Source organism: Lithobates pipiens, unplaced genomic scaffold (genome assembly GCF_037356315.1).
Source record: "Lithobates pipiens isolate NorthernLeopardFrog02 unplaced genomic scaffold, aLitPip1_a1.2 Scaffold_11, whole genome shotgun sequence".
Taxonomy (NCBI): Eukaryota; Metazoa; Chordata; class Amphibia; order Anura; family Ranidae; genus Lithobates; species Lithobates pipiens.
The window spans coordinates 7,096,884-7,115,091 of NW_027507696.1; the positions used below are offsets into that span (position 1 = coordinate 7,096,884).

General features: G+C 47.2%; 1 protein-coding gene across 1 annotated transcript; it reads right to left on the reverse strand.

Annotated features, from left to right (window-relative positions):
- Positions 1-4,061: 4,061 nt before the first annotated feature.
- On the reverse strand, positions 4,062-17,492 carry MRPS2 (mitochondrial ribosomal protein S2). The gene is made up of 4 exons (XM_077468355.1): positions 17,366-17,492; positions 12,626-12,751; positions 10,527-10,656; positions 4,062-7,965 (listed from the first exon to the last, which is right to left on the reverse strand). The coding sequence occupies exons 1-4, from the start codon at positions 17,400-17,402 to the stop codon at positions 7,422-7,424; spliced, it is 837 nt and encodes a 278-aa protein (XP_077324481.1). The 5' UTR covers positions 17,403-17,492; the 3' UTR covers positions 4,062-7,421.
- Between the last annotated feature and the right edge of the window lie 716 nt (positions 17,493-18,208).

Consider the following 18,208-nt stretch of genomic DNA (forward strand, 5'->3'; position numbering starts at 1 on the left):
CACAGAGACTTCCGAGGACAGGTTGCTATTGAACCATGGATAGGGGGCACAGAGACTTCCGAGGACAGGTTGCTATTGAACCACGGATAGGGGGCACAGAGACTTCCGAGGACAGGATGCTATTGAACCATGGATAGGGGGCACAGAGACTTCGGAGGACAGGATGCTATTGAACCATGGATAGGGGGCACAGAGACTTCCGAGGACAGGATGCTATTGAACCATGGATAGGGGGCACAGAGGCTTCCGAGGACAGGACGCTATTGAACCACGGATAGGGGGCATAGAGACTTCCGAGGACAGGACGCTATTGAACCATTGATAGGGGGCACAGAGACTTCTGAGGACAGGACGCTATTGAACCATGGATAGGGGGCACAGAGACTTCAGAGGACAGGATGCTATTGAACCACGCATAGGGGGCACAGAGACTTCCGAGGACAGGATGCTATTGAACCACGGATAGGGGGCACAGAGACTTCCGAGGACAGCATGCTATTGAACCACGGATAGGGGGCACAGAGACTTCCGAGGACAGGATGCTATTGAACCACGGATAGGGGGCACAGAGACTTCCGAGGACAGAATGCTATTGAACCACGGATAGGGGGCACAGAGACTTCCGAGGACAGGACGCTATTGAACCACGGATAGGGGGCACAGAGACTTCCGAGGACAGAACGCTATTGAACCATTGATAGGGGGCACAGAGACTTCCGAGGACAGAACGCTATTGAACCATTGATAGGGGGCACAGAGACTTCCGAGGACAGAACGCTATTGAACCATTGATAGGGGGCACAGAGACTTCAGAGGACAGGATGCTATTGAACCATGGATAGGGGGCACAGAGACTTCCGAGGACAGGACGCTATTGAACCATTGATCGGGGGCACAGAGACTTCCGAGGACAGGATGCTATTGAACCACGGATAGGGGGCACAGAGACTTCTGAGGACAGGACGCTATTGAACCATGGATAGGGGGCACAGAGACTTCAGAGGACAGGATGCTATTGAACCATGGATAGGGGGCACAGAGATTTCCGAGGACAGGATGCTATTGAACCACGGATAGGGGGCACAGAGACTTCCGAGGACAGAATGCTATTGAACCACGGATAGGGGGCACAGAGACTTCCGAGGACAGGACGCTATTGAACCATGGATAGGGGGCACAGAGACTTCAGAGGACAGGATGCTATTGAACCATGGATAGGGGGCACAGAGATTTCCGAAGACAGGATGCTATTGAACCACGGATAGGGGGCACAGAGACTTCCGAGGACAGGATGCTATTGAACCATGGATAGGGGGCACAGAGACTTCCGAGGACAGGATGCTATTGAACCATGGATAGGGGGCACAGAGACTTCCGAGGACAGGATGCTATTGAACCACGGATAGGGGGCATAGAGACTTCCGAGGACAGGATGCTATTGAACCACGGATAGGGGGCACAGAGACTTCCGAGGACAGGATGCTATTGAACCATGGATAGGGGGCATAGAGACTTCCGAGGACAGGATGCTGTGTAAACCAAGTATGGGGGGCACAGAGACTTCTGAGGACAGGATGCTGTGTAAACCAAGTATGGGGGGCACAGGGATTTCTAGGAGCAGAATGCTGTTGAACTATGGATGGAGGTTCAGGGATTTTAAAGGAACCAGGGTTAGGTGTCACATAGATTTTCACAGACTGAGTGTTGTTCAACCAGGGATGGCAGGAGCGAGAAGGGATTTCTAGGGCCAGGGCACTGCTGAACTAGGGATGGAGGGTATAGGGATTCCGAAAGGATAGAGTCCTAAACCTGAGATGGGTGGGGCACAGGAATTACCAGGGATGGTGCACTGCTAAAACCATATGAGGGGCACATAGATTTCCAGGAACAAGGTGTTGCTGAACCAGAGACTTATTGCAAAAGATGGTGGTTACTTTGTGAGCAGAAGAATCTGATTAAACAGTGCTGTGTGAAGCATAGAAGGGGCGATTGCTAAAACTAAAATGTTTCTGTGTATGTGCGAGTAAAGCATTGAGAGCGGTGCAGCGATTGTAGTGCTCCCTAGGGGTGTGCACTGACATCTAAATTGTTATAGTGGCATGAATGATATACAAGGGTTGGTTGCTTGCTTGTCTGAATTAAGCCTCGTACGCACGATTGCATTTTCAGCAGGGGATTGTGTGATGACAGACTGTTTGCCTAAAATCCGACCGCTAGTATGTTCCATCAGACAAATGTTGTCCAACATTCCGCCAACAAATGTTGGATGGCAGGCTAGTACATTTTCGGCGGAAAAAAGGTCTGTTGTCAGATTTTCCTATCGTCTGTACACAAATCTGTCACACAAAAGTTGAAAGTACAAACGCATGCTCACCAAACAAGACATTAGCAGAATGTACCCAAAGGGTGGCACTCAAGAGCTGAAATTCCACGTAGTGCGTCACTATGTTTGTGTTTGTTGGCCGTCAACTGTGTACCGTTTGTATGCAAGACAAGTTCCTGGAACACGTCCTTCACACAAAAGTCTGACGCTTTGTTGGCCAACAATCTAATCGTGTGTACGAGGCTTAACTGGTCCTTAGACGTTCCAACCAGCTGCACGGTTGTTCCAGGTCTCCAGCCTCTAGAATCCAGTGGAGCATTTCTAACAATTGTTCTAGATAGAAGTTCTATCCAAGAGTGTTTTGTCCCAATCTATTCACAAAGGGAAACTCAGCACTTTTTTACTATTTTGCGATGCAATCAGCAGTTTACCACACCTATTCTGACCCATTGCCTGTGTCACTAAATCCCTTCCACTGGACACTGCAATGAGATGAACTTGGGCATCCTTCAAACTCTCAAATAGAGACCCTCAATTTCTCTACCCAAGTCAACTGCAGACTAGGTCATTCCCCGTCCCATAGACAATGTGTGCCACGAGACGGGGAATGACCTGGCACAAAAAAAATCATTGGATTACAGAAAAGTGAAATTCAGTTCAGAGGATGCACAACCTCATCTCTACATGTGAGACACAAAAGGAGGATTGGCTTAGGCAGGCCATAGACAGTGCAAATTTCTTTTAAGAAAATTGCACGATTCCCCCCCCCCATCAACACAGACAGTGCTGACAGGGGAATCCCTCCTGCTGAGACACTATTGGCACCCGGCGGAGGTAACCATCCCTGCTGGGAGAAGACTCTGATTATTGCTAGCGGCTATAACAGCCACCAGTGATGATCGCAAGTGAATCCTGCAGGCTGGTTGTATCATAGTCGATTGATCAACTTGGTACATTCAGCTTGCCCACACATGGTTTCAATCTCTGCCATTTCCAGTGGAACCGGCCGAGTGCAACCGTCTATGGCCAGCTCCAATCAGGGACGGTAAAGGATTATTATTATTTTTTTTTTACATTAGGAGGATTGCGCATCACATAGTAATGGGAATGGGGACCTGTTTAGACTGTCATACAGGAGCCTTAATGCCGCGTACACACGAGCGAATTGTCCGGCGTACTTACGAGCGAATTGTCCGGCGTACTTAGTCGGGCAAACAATCCGGCGGATAGTCCGGCGGACTTTCTACCGAACGGACTTGGCCACACACGGAGACACAGAAAGTCCGGCGTTTGCTAGCGCGATGACGTACAGCACGTACGACGGGACTAGAAAAAGGAAGTTCAATAGCCAGTAGCCAATAGCTTCCTTTTTCGGACTTGCTTCTGAGCATGCGTCATTCTTAGTCCGCTGGACTAGCACACTGACGAACGGATTGTCCGCTGAAACCCAAGTCCGGCGGAAAGATTGGACTGCAAAACGACTTTCTTAGTCCGCCGGACTTCACGCTGGAAAAGTCCGCTGAAGCCCACACACGATCGGATTGTCCGGTGAAATGCGTTTCATCGGACTAAGTACGCCGGACAATTCGATCGCGTGTACGCGGCATTAGATGTACTTTATCTCAACATTTGCTTAACAAGGGTGCTGGCTGCACATTCAGGTTGCCTCTCGAGGGGAACTTTACTGACAAAGAGAACTCAATTGATTGAAAAAATAATAACGAAGAAAGCAAGACCGTAAAAATACAAAATATCAAATATTGTTTTCAATTAAAAGTTACAAAAGAAACTCATAATGTCCATTCAATGAAAATACATTTTTAGTTTATCTTTTAAGTACAACTTGTAAAGAAGGAAATATAGGGAGTGAGTTGTCTTATAAGGAAACCTGTCACAAGAAAAAAATAATGGCTGCCATTGCGACCTCCGATTGCCTCCCGAAACTGCTAGTTGCCTGGCTGTCCAGATGATCCTCTGGGTTTCATCATTTCAAAATCCCTGACCTAGGACAAAGAAATTAGGGAGTGCCGATTTCATCAACTACAAGCTTGTTCCATGCCAGGGACTCGCTGTGTGATAAAGAATGAGGATGGCAGACCAAGGGGAGAAATGAACGCCTATATACTCAATGCTACTTTTATACAATTACAAGAATTACTAGATTTTAAACTGCTCACTCAAAACCATTCTGTGTCAAATACACACATACACATAGGGTGTTCCCAGCTTCTGGGGGAGACAAGATACAGAGGATTTCTGATCTTTGCACTGTCAATGTGCTCTAGATACAAATGACTGGGAGTTTTCGTCTGTATTTAAATGTATGTATAGCCAAAACTTTTTTTTTTTTTTTTTTTTTTAGTTTTGGATAGAGTAAGGAAGGGTTAAAATTTTAATCAGGTTTTTATTTTATTTTTTTGCTGCATCCTACAGGAGAGATTTACCCTTACTTCCTGTGTCAGGAAATTACCGCCATTGACAGTTGTTTCTGGAACATTTGTGCCCATTGTATAAATCATAGGACTCTTGCTCTGACGACACCTTGAAAATGTTTATTTTTTTTTTTACTTACTTTCTGTCTGGTGACAGGACAAATATAAGGTCTAAGCCAGCCCTACTCTATCCAAACCTAAAACAAAAAAGTTTTGCCTTTTAAATGCACTTTAACAGTACTTAAAAGTAGAAATATAGGCATTTTGGATAGCGTAAGGGAGGGTTATCACCCCTGTAAGGTTTATTTTTATTCCATAGGGGAAATTTTCCTTCACTTCCTGTCCCATAACCAAACAGGAAGTGAGAGAAAATTCCTACTAAGTAAGAGAACCTCTTGGGGATCCCAAAGTCACCAGAACGAATGTCCCCCATTGGAAGATTTCCCCTCTATTACTTTTTTGGGGGACAACCCAAAATTTGCCGTTTTACTTTTAATGACAATGGTAAATAGGACAAATAGTCTCCCTAATGGGAGCACAGATATATTAGAATATGCCATTTATTGCTGCTATCTCCACTCTATCCAAAACTAAAAATAAATGTTTTGCCCTTAGTAATATTTTAAGTACTGGAACTTCCCTTCTCTCATTATAATTGTGTCTGCTACTGGCAGATTGATGTTTTTTGATATAGTAGCCCATAAAGTCTATGAATGTTTAAGGAGGAACCCCTTCCAAGGAGGAACCCAAGGTATTTACTATATTGGAAGAATAGCCCTTTTTTTTTTCTTTTTTAAACTGGGAGGCCACAAAGTGCTTTAGGATCTTCTTAAAAATAAGAGGTTGATTATTGCCCTCACTTGCCAATGGTGGATGTCACATAAAGATGTTTTCCAGTGAATGGTAAACCAAACCTTTGGGATTGGCACTACTTTAGTGGACATTTATGGGTAAAAGTTTTATTTGCTATGGGAACATATTGTCAAGAATTTTTTGTAAAATTTCATTAGATATATGAACATTTTATTATTAGGACTTTTTTTTGTATTTGTTAAATATAGTGCTACTTTGTTTATATATATTTGACAGATCCTATAAATCTATCTCGACAGGTTCCCTTTAGACCCCTTTCACACTGGGGCGTTTTTCAGGCGCTTTAGCGTTAAAAAAAAAAAAAAAAAGCGCCTGTAAAGCGCTTGAAAGAAGCCAAATCTGCAGTCCCAATGTGAAAGCCCAAGTGCTTTAAGAGCCCTTTCACAATGTCAGCGCCCGAAAAACACTCGTAAAGCGCCGCTTAAACTAGCAGCACTTTACCAGCGTTTTTAGAGCATTATTGGGGCACTTTTAAGCCCTGCTAGTGGCCAAATAAAGGGTTAAAAGCGCCCACAAAACGCTGCTGCCAATAGCGTTTTTCAGGCGCTTCCCAATTTTTTCAATGGGAAGGGGCGCTTTAGGAGCGTTGTATTCACCGCTCCCAAAAGCGCTGCAAAGAAGCTGCTTGCAGGATGTTTTTCTGACGCCCTGCCAGTGCAGTCCTTTAGTGTGAAAGCACTCGGGCTTTTACATTGGGATTGCAGTTGCAGCTTCTTTCAGGCGTTTTTTTTAACGCTAAAGCACCTGAAAAACGCCCCAGTGTGAAAAGAATCTCGGTGTGAAAGCACTCAGGCTTTTACATTGGAATTGCAGTTGCGGCTTCTTTCAGGCGCTTTTTTTAACGCTAAAGCGCATGAAAAACGCCTGAAAAACGCCCCAATGTGAAAGGGGTCTTAAAGCATAGAACTGTCAAAATTTCAGCTGGCTTGGTTTTCAATAAGCTTCCCCCCTGTGTGAATGCTTTGTGATATTTCCCGACCACGGAGCACTGCAACTGAAATTTGCATCCGCAGGTCCTGGTCTGGCTGAGACTCCAGAACTACAGGAGGGCTGAAACATTGTACTAAATGTTTTTATCTTAAAGAGGAAGTAAACCCTGATGAGTTTACTTTCTCTTTGATTCCCTGCAAAGGTAAAGCATAATGGACTACTATGCATCGCATCGCATCGCATAGTAGTCCATTATGTGTCACTTTCCTGACACAGGAGCCAGCGAAGTCACCGCTGTCCCCTGTAGTCCGGAGCATCCATCTTCTCGGTGGGTCTTGCCGCTCCGCCACTGTCATTCGATGAAGCTGCGATGACGTCACTCCCGCGCATGCGCACGGGAGCCGCCACTCGCGGCATATCGCTGTTGACAGCGGCGCGCCCAGTGCACCTGCGCGCCGCTGTCTAAGGCGCATGCACCGTAGACAGCGGTGCCTGTATTTTGGCAAATATCTCCTAAACCGTGTAGGTTTAGGAGATATTTCTTGGACCTACAGGTAAGCCTTAATCTAGGCTTACCTGCAGGTCAAAGTGGTTTGTAAGGGTTTACAACCACTTTAAATGGAGACCCCTTTTAGAAAAAAAAAAAAAAAAAAACTATACTAAGAAAAATATAAAAGTTGCCATTACAGATCTTCTAAAAATGCCTGGCTTGAGTATTACTCAGTTACTGATGATTTGTACACGTGTTACACATCAATGACTTAGCAGTACTGATGCAAATGGATCAATATGACAACTAGGCATTTTCAGAATGAAGTCAGCAGTGGTAACTTATATATTTTCTCTGCTGCACAGGAAGTAAGCTAGGAAGAGGCAATCTTCTCTCTTAGTCCATAGAGAATTTCCATCTGTTTCCGTTTGTCCTTGGCACGGTTGATGACAGTTTTGAGCAGGTGGCAGTACAGGTCCAAGGAGGCCGGGCTGTCGTCATTTCCAGGCACCGGGTAGGTGATCAGACTGGGGTTGCAGTTGGTGTCCACTATACCAGCCGTTGGGATGTTCATCTTGGCAGAATCCCGGATGGCCACATGCTGCTCGAACACGCTGTTCAGGGTGTTAAGAAAGATGATGAGGTCCGGCAGCCGCACACCGCTCCCATACTGGATGTTGGCATTGGTCAGCAGGCCGCCCTGCCAGAAGCGTGTGTGGGCATACTCCCCACACTCGTTGGCCAAGCTCTCCACCATGTGGGTGAACTGACGGCGGCGGCTCACAAACAGAATGATCCCCTTGCGGTAAGCGACATGAGCAGTAAAATTCAGCATCAGCCAGAGATGCTCCAGCGTCTGGTCCAGATCGATGATATCCTGGTCCAGACGGCATCCAAAGATGTATGGCTCCATCAGCCTGAATCAACCAGAGAGAGGTCAGTGCAGATTATATGGCTATTACCATTTCACAAAATACAAAATTCTTTCTGTGAAAAGCATGTACAATCTATGGTGTCCTCTGACTGCAAGACCATGTGCTGAAATTGAAAAGAATTCTAGGCAAATAAAGAAAAATGGTCCTGTTTAATGAATTCATTCTTATTTTAGTCATCGACTCGATTTTTAAATCGTGCTTACATTCTCTTTCTACAATGCCCGGTGTAGTGTCATATTTTGCTCCCCATCGTAGAATGCTCCGGAAGTGACGTTGCAGCCAGAAATTTCGCACTGTGCATGCGCGATGCGTTCCAAACACTTGCGCCATGCGTTCCAAAGGATTTGCGACAGTGCAGACCAGTGAAACCGTCAGACAATGTCACGGAAGTGAGGGGAGGTAATGCCCTCCCCGAGCCACGGTTACCTGCTCTCTCTCCGCCGTTCTCCGCTCTGTCTAAAGTTAACATCACGATTACCTCGCCTCACTTCCGTGACATTATCTGAAGATTTCACTGAACGGCATTGTCGCAAATCCTCTGGAACGCATGGCGCAAGTGTTTGTAACGCATTGCGCAGTGCGGAATTTCTGGCCGTAACGTCACTTCTGGAGCATTCTACGATGGGGAGCAAAATATGACACTACACCGGCACACCAGAAATCCGACTCAAGCCAACCATACACCGATTGAAACTCAGTTGGTCCAGCAGGGACAAGCCGAACTTTGATCAGTATGTGTGTGTGGCCTCCTCCACTTTACAGTTGATTATATACCTCTGTCAAAAGGGCATATTGGAAGATTTTCTGAGACCGAGGTTTCTGTGTTAGGAGCGTGCTAAGCATGAGCTCCCAGCACAGTAACCAAGCCTTTACAGACAGCTACAAATCTCTATTTAACCCCTTCCAGCCAACAGTACGCATAAACAGTATGTGACCTCACTGGACTGAGCTTTTTTCCATAGGGTCGCATATATGATTAACTGCCTTTGTGGGGCTCTCACCAGGAGCCCCGGGTCTTGTACTAACAATCGGGGCATGGGACTCCTGGTTCTGAGTGTCCTGATCATTGTGATATCCTCTGATTGGCTATCACAGTGACCAGTCCCTGCGAAGCCTGCCCCTGTCTTTTCTTTCTCTCTGAAGATCTCCATGTGGAGAGAAATAAACAAAAATGTATATAAAAAATAAAATAAATAGCTAGAGCAAGGTTTGATTTAGGTCAGTGCCAGGGTTAGTGTTTGGTTCAAGTAGGTCAAAATTTAAAGAGGAAGCAAACCCTTCCAAACCACTTGGACCTACAGGTAAGCCTAGATTAAGGCTTACCTGTAGGTCCAAGCAATATCTCCTAAACCTATATGGTTTAGGAGATATTTGCCCGAAAATGGGCACCGCTGTCTATGGTGCATGCGCCGTAGACAGCGGCGCGCAGGCGCACTAAATGCGGCAAGTCCAAGAATGGATTTGCCTAATTTGTCGACTCCCGTGCGCATGCGCGGGAGTGACGTCATCGCGGCTTCGCCGAGTGGCAGCGGCAGAGCTGCGAGACGCGACTCCCGTGCGCATGCGCAGGAGTGACGTCATCACGGCTTCGCCGCTGTGATTCGTCGGAGCTGCGAGACGCCACCAGCAACATGGATGCGGCGGACTACAGGGGACAGCGGCGACTTCGCTGGCTCCTGTGTCAGGTAAGTGACACATAATGAGCTACTATGCGATGCATAGTAGTCCATTATGCTTTACCTTTGCAGGGAAAAAAAGAGGAAGTAAACCCATCAGGGTTTACTTCCTCTTTAAGGTCAGTATATTTTGGGCAGGATTTAAAAAACAATTTTTTAATTAGTCAGTGTGTTTCAGGTAGCATAAAAAGAAGAAGCAAAATACACACTATTGTTACTGGGCTGTACTACGGGTAAAAAAACAACTAACATACACATATGTTGTATCGCTGCGATTGTCTGGGGCAGGAGAATTTCATTGCAATTTACCAGAAAACGAAAGCCCAATTTGTCCTAAAAAAAACCCCACAAGGTATAATCCACCTGGATGCACAAAGTAGTTGTGGTGATAATGTACAGTTTTAGGCTGGGTTCACATTATTGCGAATTGGATGCGGGTTCCCAAATACCACAACAGGTTCATATATCTCCGCTGCAGCTCCAGTACAAATTTGCACAGAAGCCCTGTGCGTCTTTTGGTCCATTTCAGGTCCAAATTCAGGCTGAAATCGGACCTGAAATGGTGACCGGGGACACACTGGACCCCCGCTCTGAGCCGCATGTGAAGATAGTGTGAATCCAGCCTTACTGACACATCATAGTTGCAAAACTGTGCTTAGGCATTAAAATGTGTTTTACCTTTCGGTGGGATGGGGGTTAAGATTGGGAACCGTCAGGACAGGATCCCAATCATGTAACCACTGTGCCAGTCTCCCAGTGTTAAGACCCACTTAAAATCTACATCCTCGAACGCTTTTAGTTCTGCCCCAAATTCAGCTTCTCCACCTTTTACTGAAAAGATCGAGGTCAATAAGTTTCATAGCGCACCTGTGACGGCATCCTTTCTTGTGACCGAGATGGACACGGGAATCAAACAGTGCCTTCACCGAGAGGAGCTCCTTCACATTAAAGAAGTCGGGGTGCTTTAGGGGCTCAGAGATAAGCCACTTGTCAAAATCTAGAATCCAGGAAACAGACAGGAAAATAAATACATTAAGAAATATATTGCAGGTCACATGGGGGTTTGTACCGAAGAACTGGAGTTTGGGGTTCAGTTCCTCATTGGAATTTGTGTGTACTTCTTCTGGGTGCCTCGGTTTCCTATACCAACCTAAAAAATTTAATTGGGGGTAATTAGCTACCCCCCCAAACTGAACTTACTGGCTGGAACTACAACTCGGACAACATATTATGGCGCGTACACACGATCGAATTTACAACGAACGGACTTGGCCACACACGGACACTCTGAAAGTCTGGCGATTTCTAACGCGGTGACGTACAGCACGTACGACGGGACTAGAAAAAGGAAATTCAATAGCCAGTAGCCAATAGCCTCCGTCTTGTACTTGCTTCAGAGCATGCGTCATTCTTAGTTCGCCGGACTAGCACACTGACAAACGGATTGTCCGCTGAAAGCCAAGTCCGGCAGACATATTTGGAGTCAAAACTACTTTCTAAGTCCGCCGGGGCCCACACACGATCGAATTGTCCGGCGTACTATGGTCCGGCAGATCAAGTCCGCTGGACAATTCGATCGTGTGTACGTGGCATTAGAGTGTAAGCTAATTTGCAAACCATTTGAATGATTCCATGCTATGTGCACGTGCTGCAAAATGTTATAGCAATTTTTTTTTTATCAGCCCTGTTGGGGGGGGGGTCTAGAGGGGGAAAAGAGAGAGGGGGGACACAGAGAAGAGAGAGGGGGAGAAGAGAGGGGGACACAGAGAAGAGAGAGGGGGGGGGGGAAGAGAAGAGAGAGAGGGGGGGGGGGAAGAGAAGAGAGAGAGGGGGGGGGGGAAGAGAAGAGAGAGAGGGGGGGGGGGAAGAGAAGAGAGAGAGGGGGGGGGGGGAAGAGAAGAGAGAGAGGGGGGGGGGGGGGAAGAGAAGAGAGAGAGGGGGGGGGGGGGGGGAAGAGAAGAGAGAGAGGGGGGGGGGAAGAGAAGAGAGAGAGAGGGGGGGGGGGGAAGAGAAGAGAGGGGGGGGGGGGAAGAGAAAAGAGAGAGGGGGGGGGAAGAGAAGAGAGAGGGGGGGGGGGGGGGAAGAGAAGAGAGAGAGAGGGGGGGGGGGGAAGAGAAGAGAGAGAGAGGGGGGGGGGGAAGAGAAGAGAGAGAGAGGGGGGGGGGGGGGAAGAGAAGAGAGAGAGAGGGGGGGGGGGAAGAGAAGAGAGAGAGGGGGGGGGGGAAGAGAAGAGAGAGAGGGGGGGGGAAGAGAAGAGAGAGAGGGGGGGGGGAAGAGAAGAGAGAGAGGGGGGGGGGGAAGAGAAGAGAGAGAGGGGGGGGGGAAGAGAAGAGAGAGAGGGGGGGGGGGAAGAGAAGAGAGAGAGGGGGGGGGGGGGAAGAGAAGAGAGAGAGGGGGGGGGGGAAGAGAAGAGAGAGAGGGGGGGGGGGGGAAGAGAAGAGAGGGGGACAGATGCACGGAGGGGGAGAAGAGAGGGGGACAGATGCACGGAGGGGGACACAGAGAAGAGAGAGGGGGAGAAGAGAGGGGGACGGCAGCACGGAGAGCGGGAGACACGGCGCAGCTCTAATTTGAAACACAACATACAATAAAATATTTGAATTTTATATGTTCCCTTTACAGGTCAGTGTTATTGCAATTTTAGGTGAAATATATTTTATACATTTGAGGCACTTATATAGTGATGACAATTTATGCCGATCACAGCAAGTGGAATGAGCCACCTGCTAGTTTTTTTATATGTCTGAATGAAAAGTGAGGAAATCACATTGCTTTAATTCCTCTCTCTCCTCACCTTTCTGCTGCATTCTTAAAATGGGAAAAATAAATAAATAAATAAAAAGCAGCAGGGTTGGTGGGAGCCCCTCATAATGTCCATGGCAGGTGTGCAGACCCCCGGAGTTCCTTGAGGAGTAGAAAGAACTGACAGTCAAGTGTCTGCTTTGGGTGGAGGGATCTGCGCTCACCTTTGATGCTCGTCTCCGGTGTCTGTTCCGCTGCAGTGGACTGGGCCGTTGCAAACAACCTGCTGCATGGCAGTAGAGAACTCCGGGCTGGAAAATACGTCGCCTGCCAACATAGTCTTGGCAATCCTGTCAAAAAAACAAACAAACAGTTATATACTGAAATGCAGAAGGAAGGATAACAAGTATACTGCTCCAGGGACAGAGGGGTGAGATTTCAGCAAGCTTTAAAAATATATAAAAACACATTAACAAAATTCCACAGCTCCTCCCCTCTCAGATGGTTACTGAACATTCTGTACTGATAAGGGCGCCACAATCAGGGCCGATACTAGGGCAGTACAGCCAGCCCTCCTGTAGGGGGCCCAAGGCCTATCACTCAAGAAGAGGTGCCCGGGCACCTGCCAAGCCAGGAGAGACAGCTGTACTGCCTTGTGACAGGACACCTTTGGATCTGCAGCGCTGCCGGTTTCCTATCCTATACTGTCCCATATCAGATAGTGTCCGCTGTGTACTGCGCATGCGCAGTACACAGCACACACAGATTCCGAAAATACCCGAAGATGAACGGCCCTTGCGCCGTGAGTCCAGGTTCTATCCCCACCATCCAAGGGGACATAGAGTTGGAATATAAAAGAGCCAATCGCAGAGAGGCCGAGCCCGAAGCGTGGCGAGCGAAGTAAGCCCGCGAGGGGCCCTCTAATTTTCCCAACCCTATGTCCGCTTGGATGGTGGGGCTACCACCTCCACTCACGGCGCAGGCGCTGTTCATCTTCTGAGATTTTCCAAAGCTTCTTCTGCTCCGTACTGCGCATTCACAGTACCGGGCGGACACTATATGATGGCAGGACACTATCTGGCAGAATACCAGGTGTCAGGAGGCGGCAGTAGCAAGGCTATCATTTCTGGCATGGCTGCAAAGCTCACCATTGCATTTAAGCGATATATTACTGGGTGGGGGTGGGGCCCTGTTCGGTAGGTTGTGCGGGGCCCCATGATTTCTAACAGCAGCCCTGACCGCAATCATGGATCATTTACTATACAGCATTGGAAAATGCTTTTCTCTGGTTCAGTCTAATTAAAATGTATGTAAACCAGGGTTGCACCGATGCCACTTTTTTAAGACCGAGTACAAGGACCGATACTTTTTTCAAGTACTTGCCGATACCGATACTTTTATGTCAAGTTACAGTTTTCAAAGCACAATACAATACAGGCAGTGATGGCTGGCACTGATAGGTGGCACTTACTGATGGCTACTGATTTGCAGTACTGATAGGTGCACTGACCGATGGCTGGCACTTATAGGTGGCACTGATGGCTGGCACTGATAGGTGGCAATTATGGCCAATGATAGGTAGGCAGTGGCAGTAACTATACAAGAGCCCATCTTGTATACACTCTGCACTCAGCCTCAGTAAGCCTAGTCAGAATGCAGCAGTGGCCATCTTGTTACACCCAGCCCATATAATTAGTGAACTATATGGGCTGGGTGTAACAAGATGCCTGCTGCCGCCTTGTGACTGCAGGCTACTGAGGCCGAGTTCAGGGTGTACTAAGATGGGTGTGCCGTGTACAGCCTCTGACGAAGACTCGGGCTGTCACTTCCGTTAACGATTCTGATGGCCCGGCCACCGATATACATGGCTGCAAGTGACCCACACCCCTGCCCACAGGCTTACCTTCAAAGCTCCGCTGCACGGCAAGGACTCTGACTGTGCCGCACTCTGCGCCGCCTTCTCCCACCCACTCTGCCCGTCCACTGACTTCCGGTATCGGGTGAAGCATCGGGAACATTTGCCCGAGTACAAGTACTCGGGAAAATACTCGGTATCGGCACAGAAACCGATACTAGTATCGGTGCAACCCTAATGTAAACCCTAACAAGGGACTTCTCCTGTTTTTGGCCTGCGAATATACAATTGGAAGTGTTTTATTATATCTGTTCAATAAATAAAAATACCTGTTAATTAGTTCAGAAACTCTGAGCTTTTCGTGTTCTCTCCAAGCCTGTTGTGCTATGTCAAGGGGTCTAAAGTTGCCCTCCTAGTTCTAATATTGGACAAGAAAATAATTAGTGTCTATGTTGTAGAGATGAGGAGAGTGGAAATGTTTTAGTAGTTTAGCAAAGGACAACTAGGCAGGGCTGACACCATTTAGTCCATCAAAATGCTGTGTTTTCACCCCACAACAAGACTAAGGCTCCATTCACACCCGAGCGTAGTTTTTCAGCTTTTTTTTTTTTCGTGTAGTGTTTTTGCAGTGGCACCATTCATCTGAAAAGGCTTTCCTCCGCTCCCAAAAAAAAAAAAATGCTCCAAAGAAGCTCAAGTAGCAAATCTCAGCACAGAGCTAGGAGCATTTGGCGATGTGATTTTAGCACATTTTGTCGCTTAAGAAAAAATGGCATCACAAATGCGTCCTGTATCTTACTACGATTCTGCCTGCGATTCCGGTACACTGAGGTGTGAATGGAGCCTTAGGAGCTGACAGATCGGCGGGTATTCTTCTGTAGTTGCAGGATCTGTAAAGGGATAGCTCAGCTGTACTGCATTTTTTTAATGTTGCCCCAACATACACTTTGGGGTTTCACCCAGGGTTCAGCCCCAGCTCACACTGCGAATTGGGTGCAAATTTAAAGCGGCACACACTGGGACTTCCCATTGTGATTATTTTTTTTTTACATCGCAATGCGAATTCTGCTTAGCATGCGCAATTTCCACGCGTATTTATTCCAAGTTTGTGAGGGGGGGGGGGGGGGGGGCTGGGGGGTCGCATCTGCAATTTTAATTTCTATAAAATCTAGGCAAAAATGTCCAATCACAGCCAGTCACATGTAAACAAGGAAGTGCCGGTAATCGGCTCTCCTCGCCTCACACTGACAGAGTGAGAGGAGAGCTGATCAGCGGCATCTCCTCACAGGGGGACATGTAGGAATGTAATCAGCGCACTGATCATCAGTGCCCTGATTACAATAGTGCAACACAGTGTCACCAATCAGTGCCCACCATAGCTGGCATTAGTGGGCAATCAGTGGCAGCAATCAGTGCCCACCACTGCCCACAAATGTCACCAGTGCCCATTAGCGATGCCAGTCAGTGCTGGCAATCAGTGCTGCCCATCACTGCTGTCAATCACCATCAGTGTCGCTCCCATTAATACAGCCTATCCGTGCCGCCTATTAGTGCCCACCAGTGCCACCTCATCAATGCCCACTAGTTCAGCCTATCAGTGCCCATCAGTGCCCATCAGTGCCACCTCATCTGCGTACATCAGTGAAGGCGAAAAATTACTTAGTTACAACATTAACTGATAGAAAAAAAAAAAAGTAAAAAACATTTTTGTTTTTGTAAAAAATAAAAAACCCAGCAGTGATTAAATACCGGATAAAAAGCAGTGCAGCGCTAATGATAGAAAAAAACAGACGGACATATTGCACATAGCATAAGATTAAAACTGGTTGGTGATGGAATGACGGATTAAAGTGGGGTACCCCCTAAAAAAAAAAAAAAAAAAAAGTCAACAGCTACAAACACTGCAGCTGCTGACTTTTAATAATCGACTTACCTGTCCCCCAGGGTTCAGCGATGCGGGGGAACGAAGCCCCCCCCCCTCGTTCCCCGCTCCGCTCGCGGCGCCGTCATTCGTATTGTGGGCACCCGGCTGGGGCTTCACAGCTGGGCACCCACTGTGCGTGTGCGCGAGAGGCACCGTGATACGTCGCACAGTCACCTCGGACACGTGACAGGTCCCAGGTGACTGCGCGGTGCGAGGGGAAGTGATGTCACCAGCCCGGGAAAGGAAGAAGGCAGACTACGAGGGACCCCCTAGCAACAGGTATTTAGAGGTGAGTAAAAAAAAAAAAAAAAAAAAAAAATTCCAATTATTTTTATTTATTTTTTTAAGAATTTTAAACTATTTTTTTTTTTTGGTGGCAACACCACTTTAAGTTGCACTTTACGAACGCTTGTGATCACCGTTACCACCGCGCAGGAGATCGTTTCTGTCAACTCTTCTTTTTCATTTTCCACATCAAAGGGGGACTGTTTTAATCTCATGCTATGAGCAACTTATCAGTCTGTTTTTTTTTTTTTTGTATCATCAGCACCGCATTGCTATTTATCCAGTACTTTTCAAAGGGTTTTATATATTTTTCCCTTTAGCGTTCAGCTGCTTGTATTTTATAGTTGGGTTTCATATACTGATTTTGCGCATACCGAACCCCTATTTTCTATAGTGATTAAATACCAAAAAAAAAAAAAAAAAAGAAATCTCGATTTGTAAATAAAATGAAATGATAAAAATGTGTTTGGGTACAGTGTGGCATGACCGCGCAATTCTCATTCAAATCGCTGAAAGCTGAAAAATGGCCTGGGCAGGAAGGGGGGTGTTAGTGCCCGGTAGGCAAGTGGTTAAGCAGCCTTTGTCCTATGGTAATCTCTTGTTAGTCCTTTTTTCCTTGGAAGTAATCTCCTCTGCCTTCTCTGCACCCTGTCAGGGTCTGTCAACTGAATCGTGCAGTGAAGGTGAAGCCAATATGAATACAGAAACAGAAGACTGTGCTGGCTTTACAAGCTGCAGCCAGACACTGATTGCTGTCTGCAGATCATCAGGGAAGCTGACAAAGAGGATCATTGCTAGAGACATTACACCCCCTGATAGGAGATCTGTGTGCAGCACTGGGGGGTGGCACTGCCAGGTACAGGAGCAGCTTGTGGGTCACCATTAGCCGCCAACACTCACCAGTCTTCAGCAGCCCAGACACTGCACAGGAAGCCATGCTGTCTCCTGGAAGGTCACTCTGCAGCTTCCTCTCTATACTGTTTCCTGTCCCAGCCGCAGAGAGCTTCGGCGCCACCTGCTGGACAATCTGCATATTGCTAGCTGACACATTTAACTGTTATTCCATTCGAAATAATGATTTTATCATTAAAGAGGAAGTAAAGGCACTTTTTTTTTTTTTATGCAACCTGCAAGGCAAAGGCATAATGAGCTAGTATGTATCGCATACTAGCTGATTATGAATAACTTATCTGAGAACGAAGCCCCCGAAGCGGTCCTCCTCCTTTATCTTCACCGTTGCCATGTATCCCGGAGTGACTTTTGTGATTGTGATTTGCCGGAGCCACGATAACGTCACTCCCACGCATGCGCAGGGAGCAGACACCAGCGGCATATCGCCGTGATCTGCGGCGTGCTCAGTGTGCGCCGTAGACAGCGGTGCCTGTCTTTTTGTAAATATCCCCTAAACCGTGTAGGTTTAGGAGATATTTCTTGGACCTACAGGTAAGCCTTAATCCAGGCTTACCTGTAGGTCAAAGTGGTTTGACTTTAAAGTGGTTGTAAACCCTTACAAACCACTTTGACCTACAGGTAAGCCTGGATTAAGGCTTACCTGTAGGTCCAAGAAATATCTCCTAAACCGACACGGTTTAGGAGATATTTGCCGAAAGACAGGCACCCCATTTACGGCGCACACTGAGCATGCCGCAGATCACAGCGATATGCCGCTTGTGTCGGCTCCCTGCGCATGCGCGGGAGTGACGTAATCGCGGCTCCGGCGAATCACAATCACAGAAGTCACTC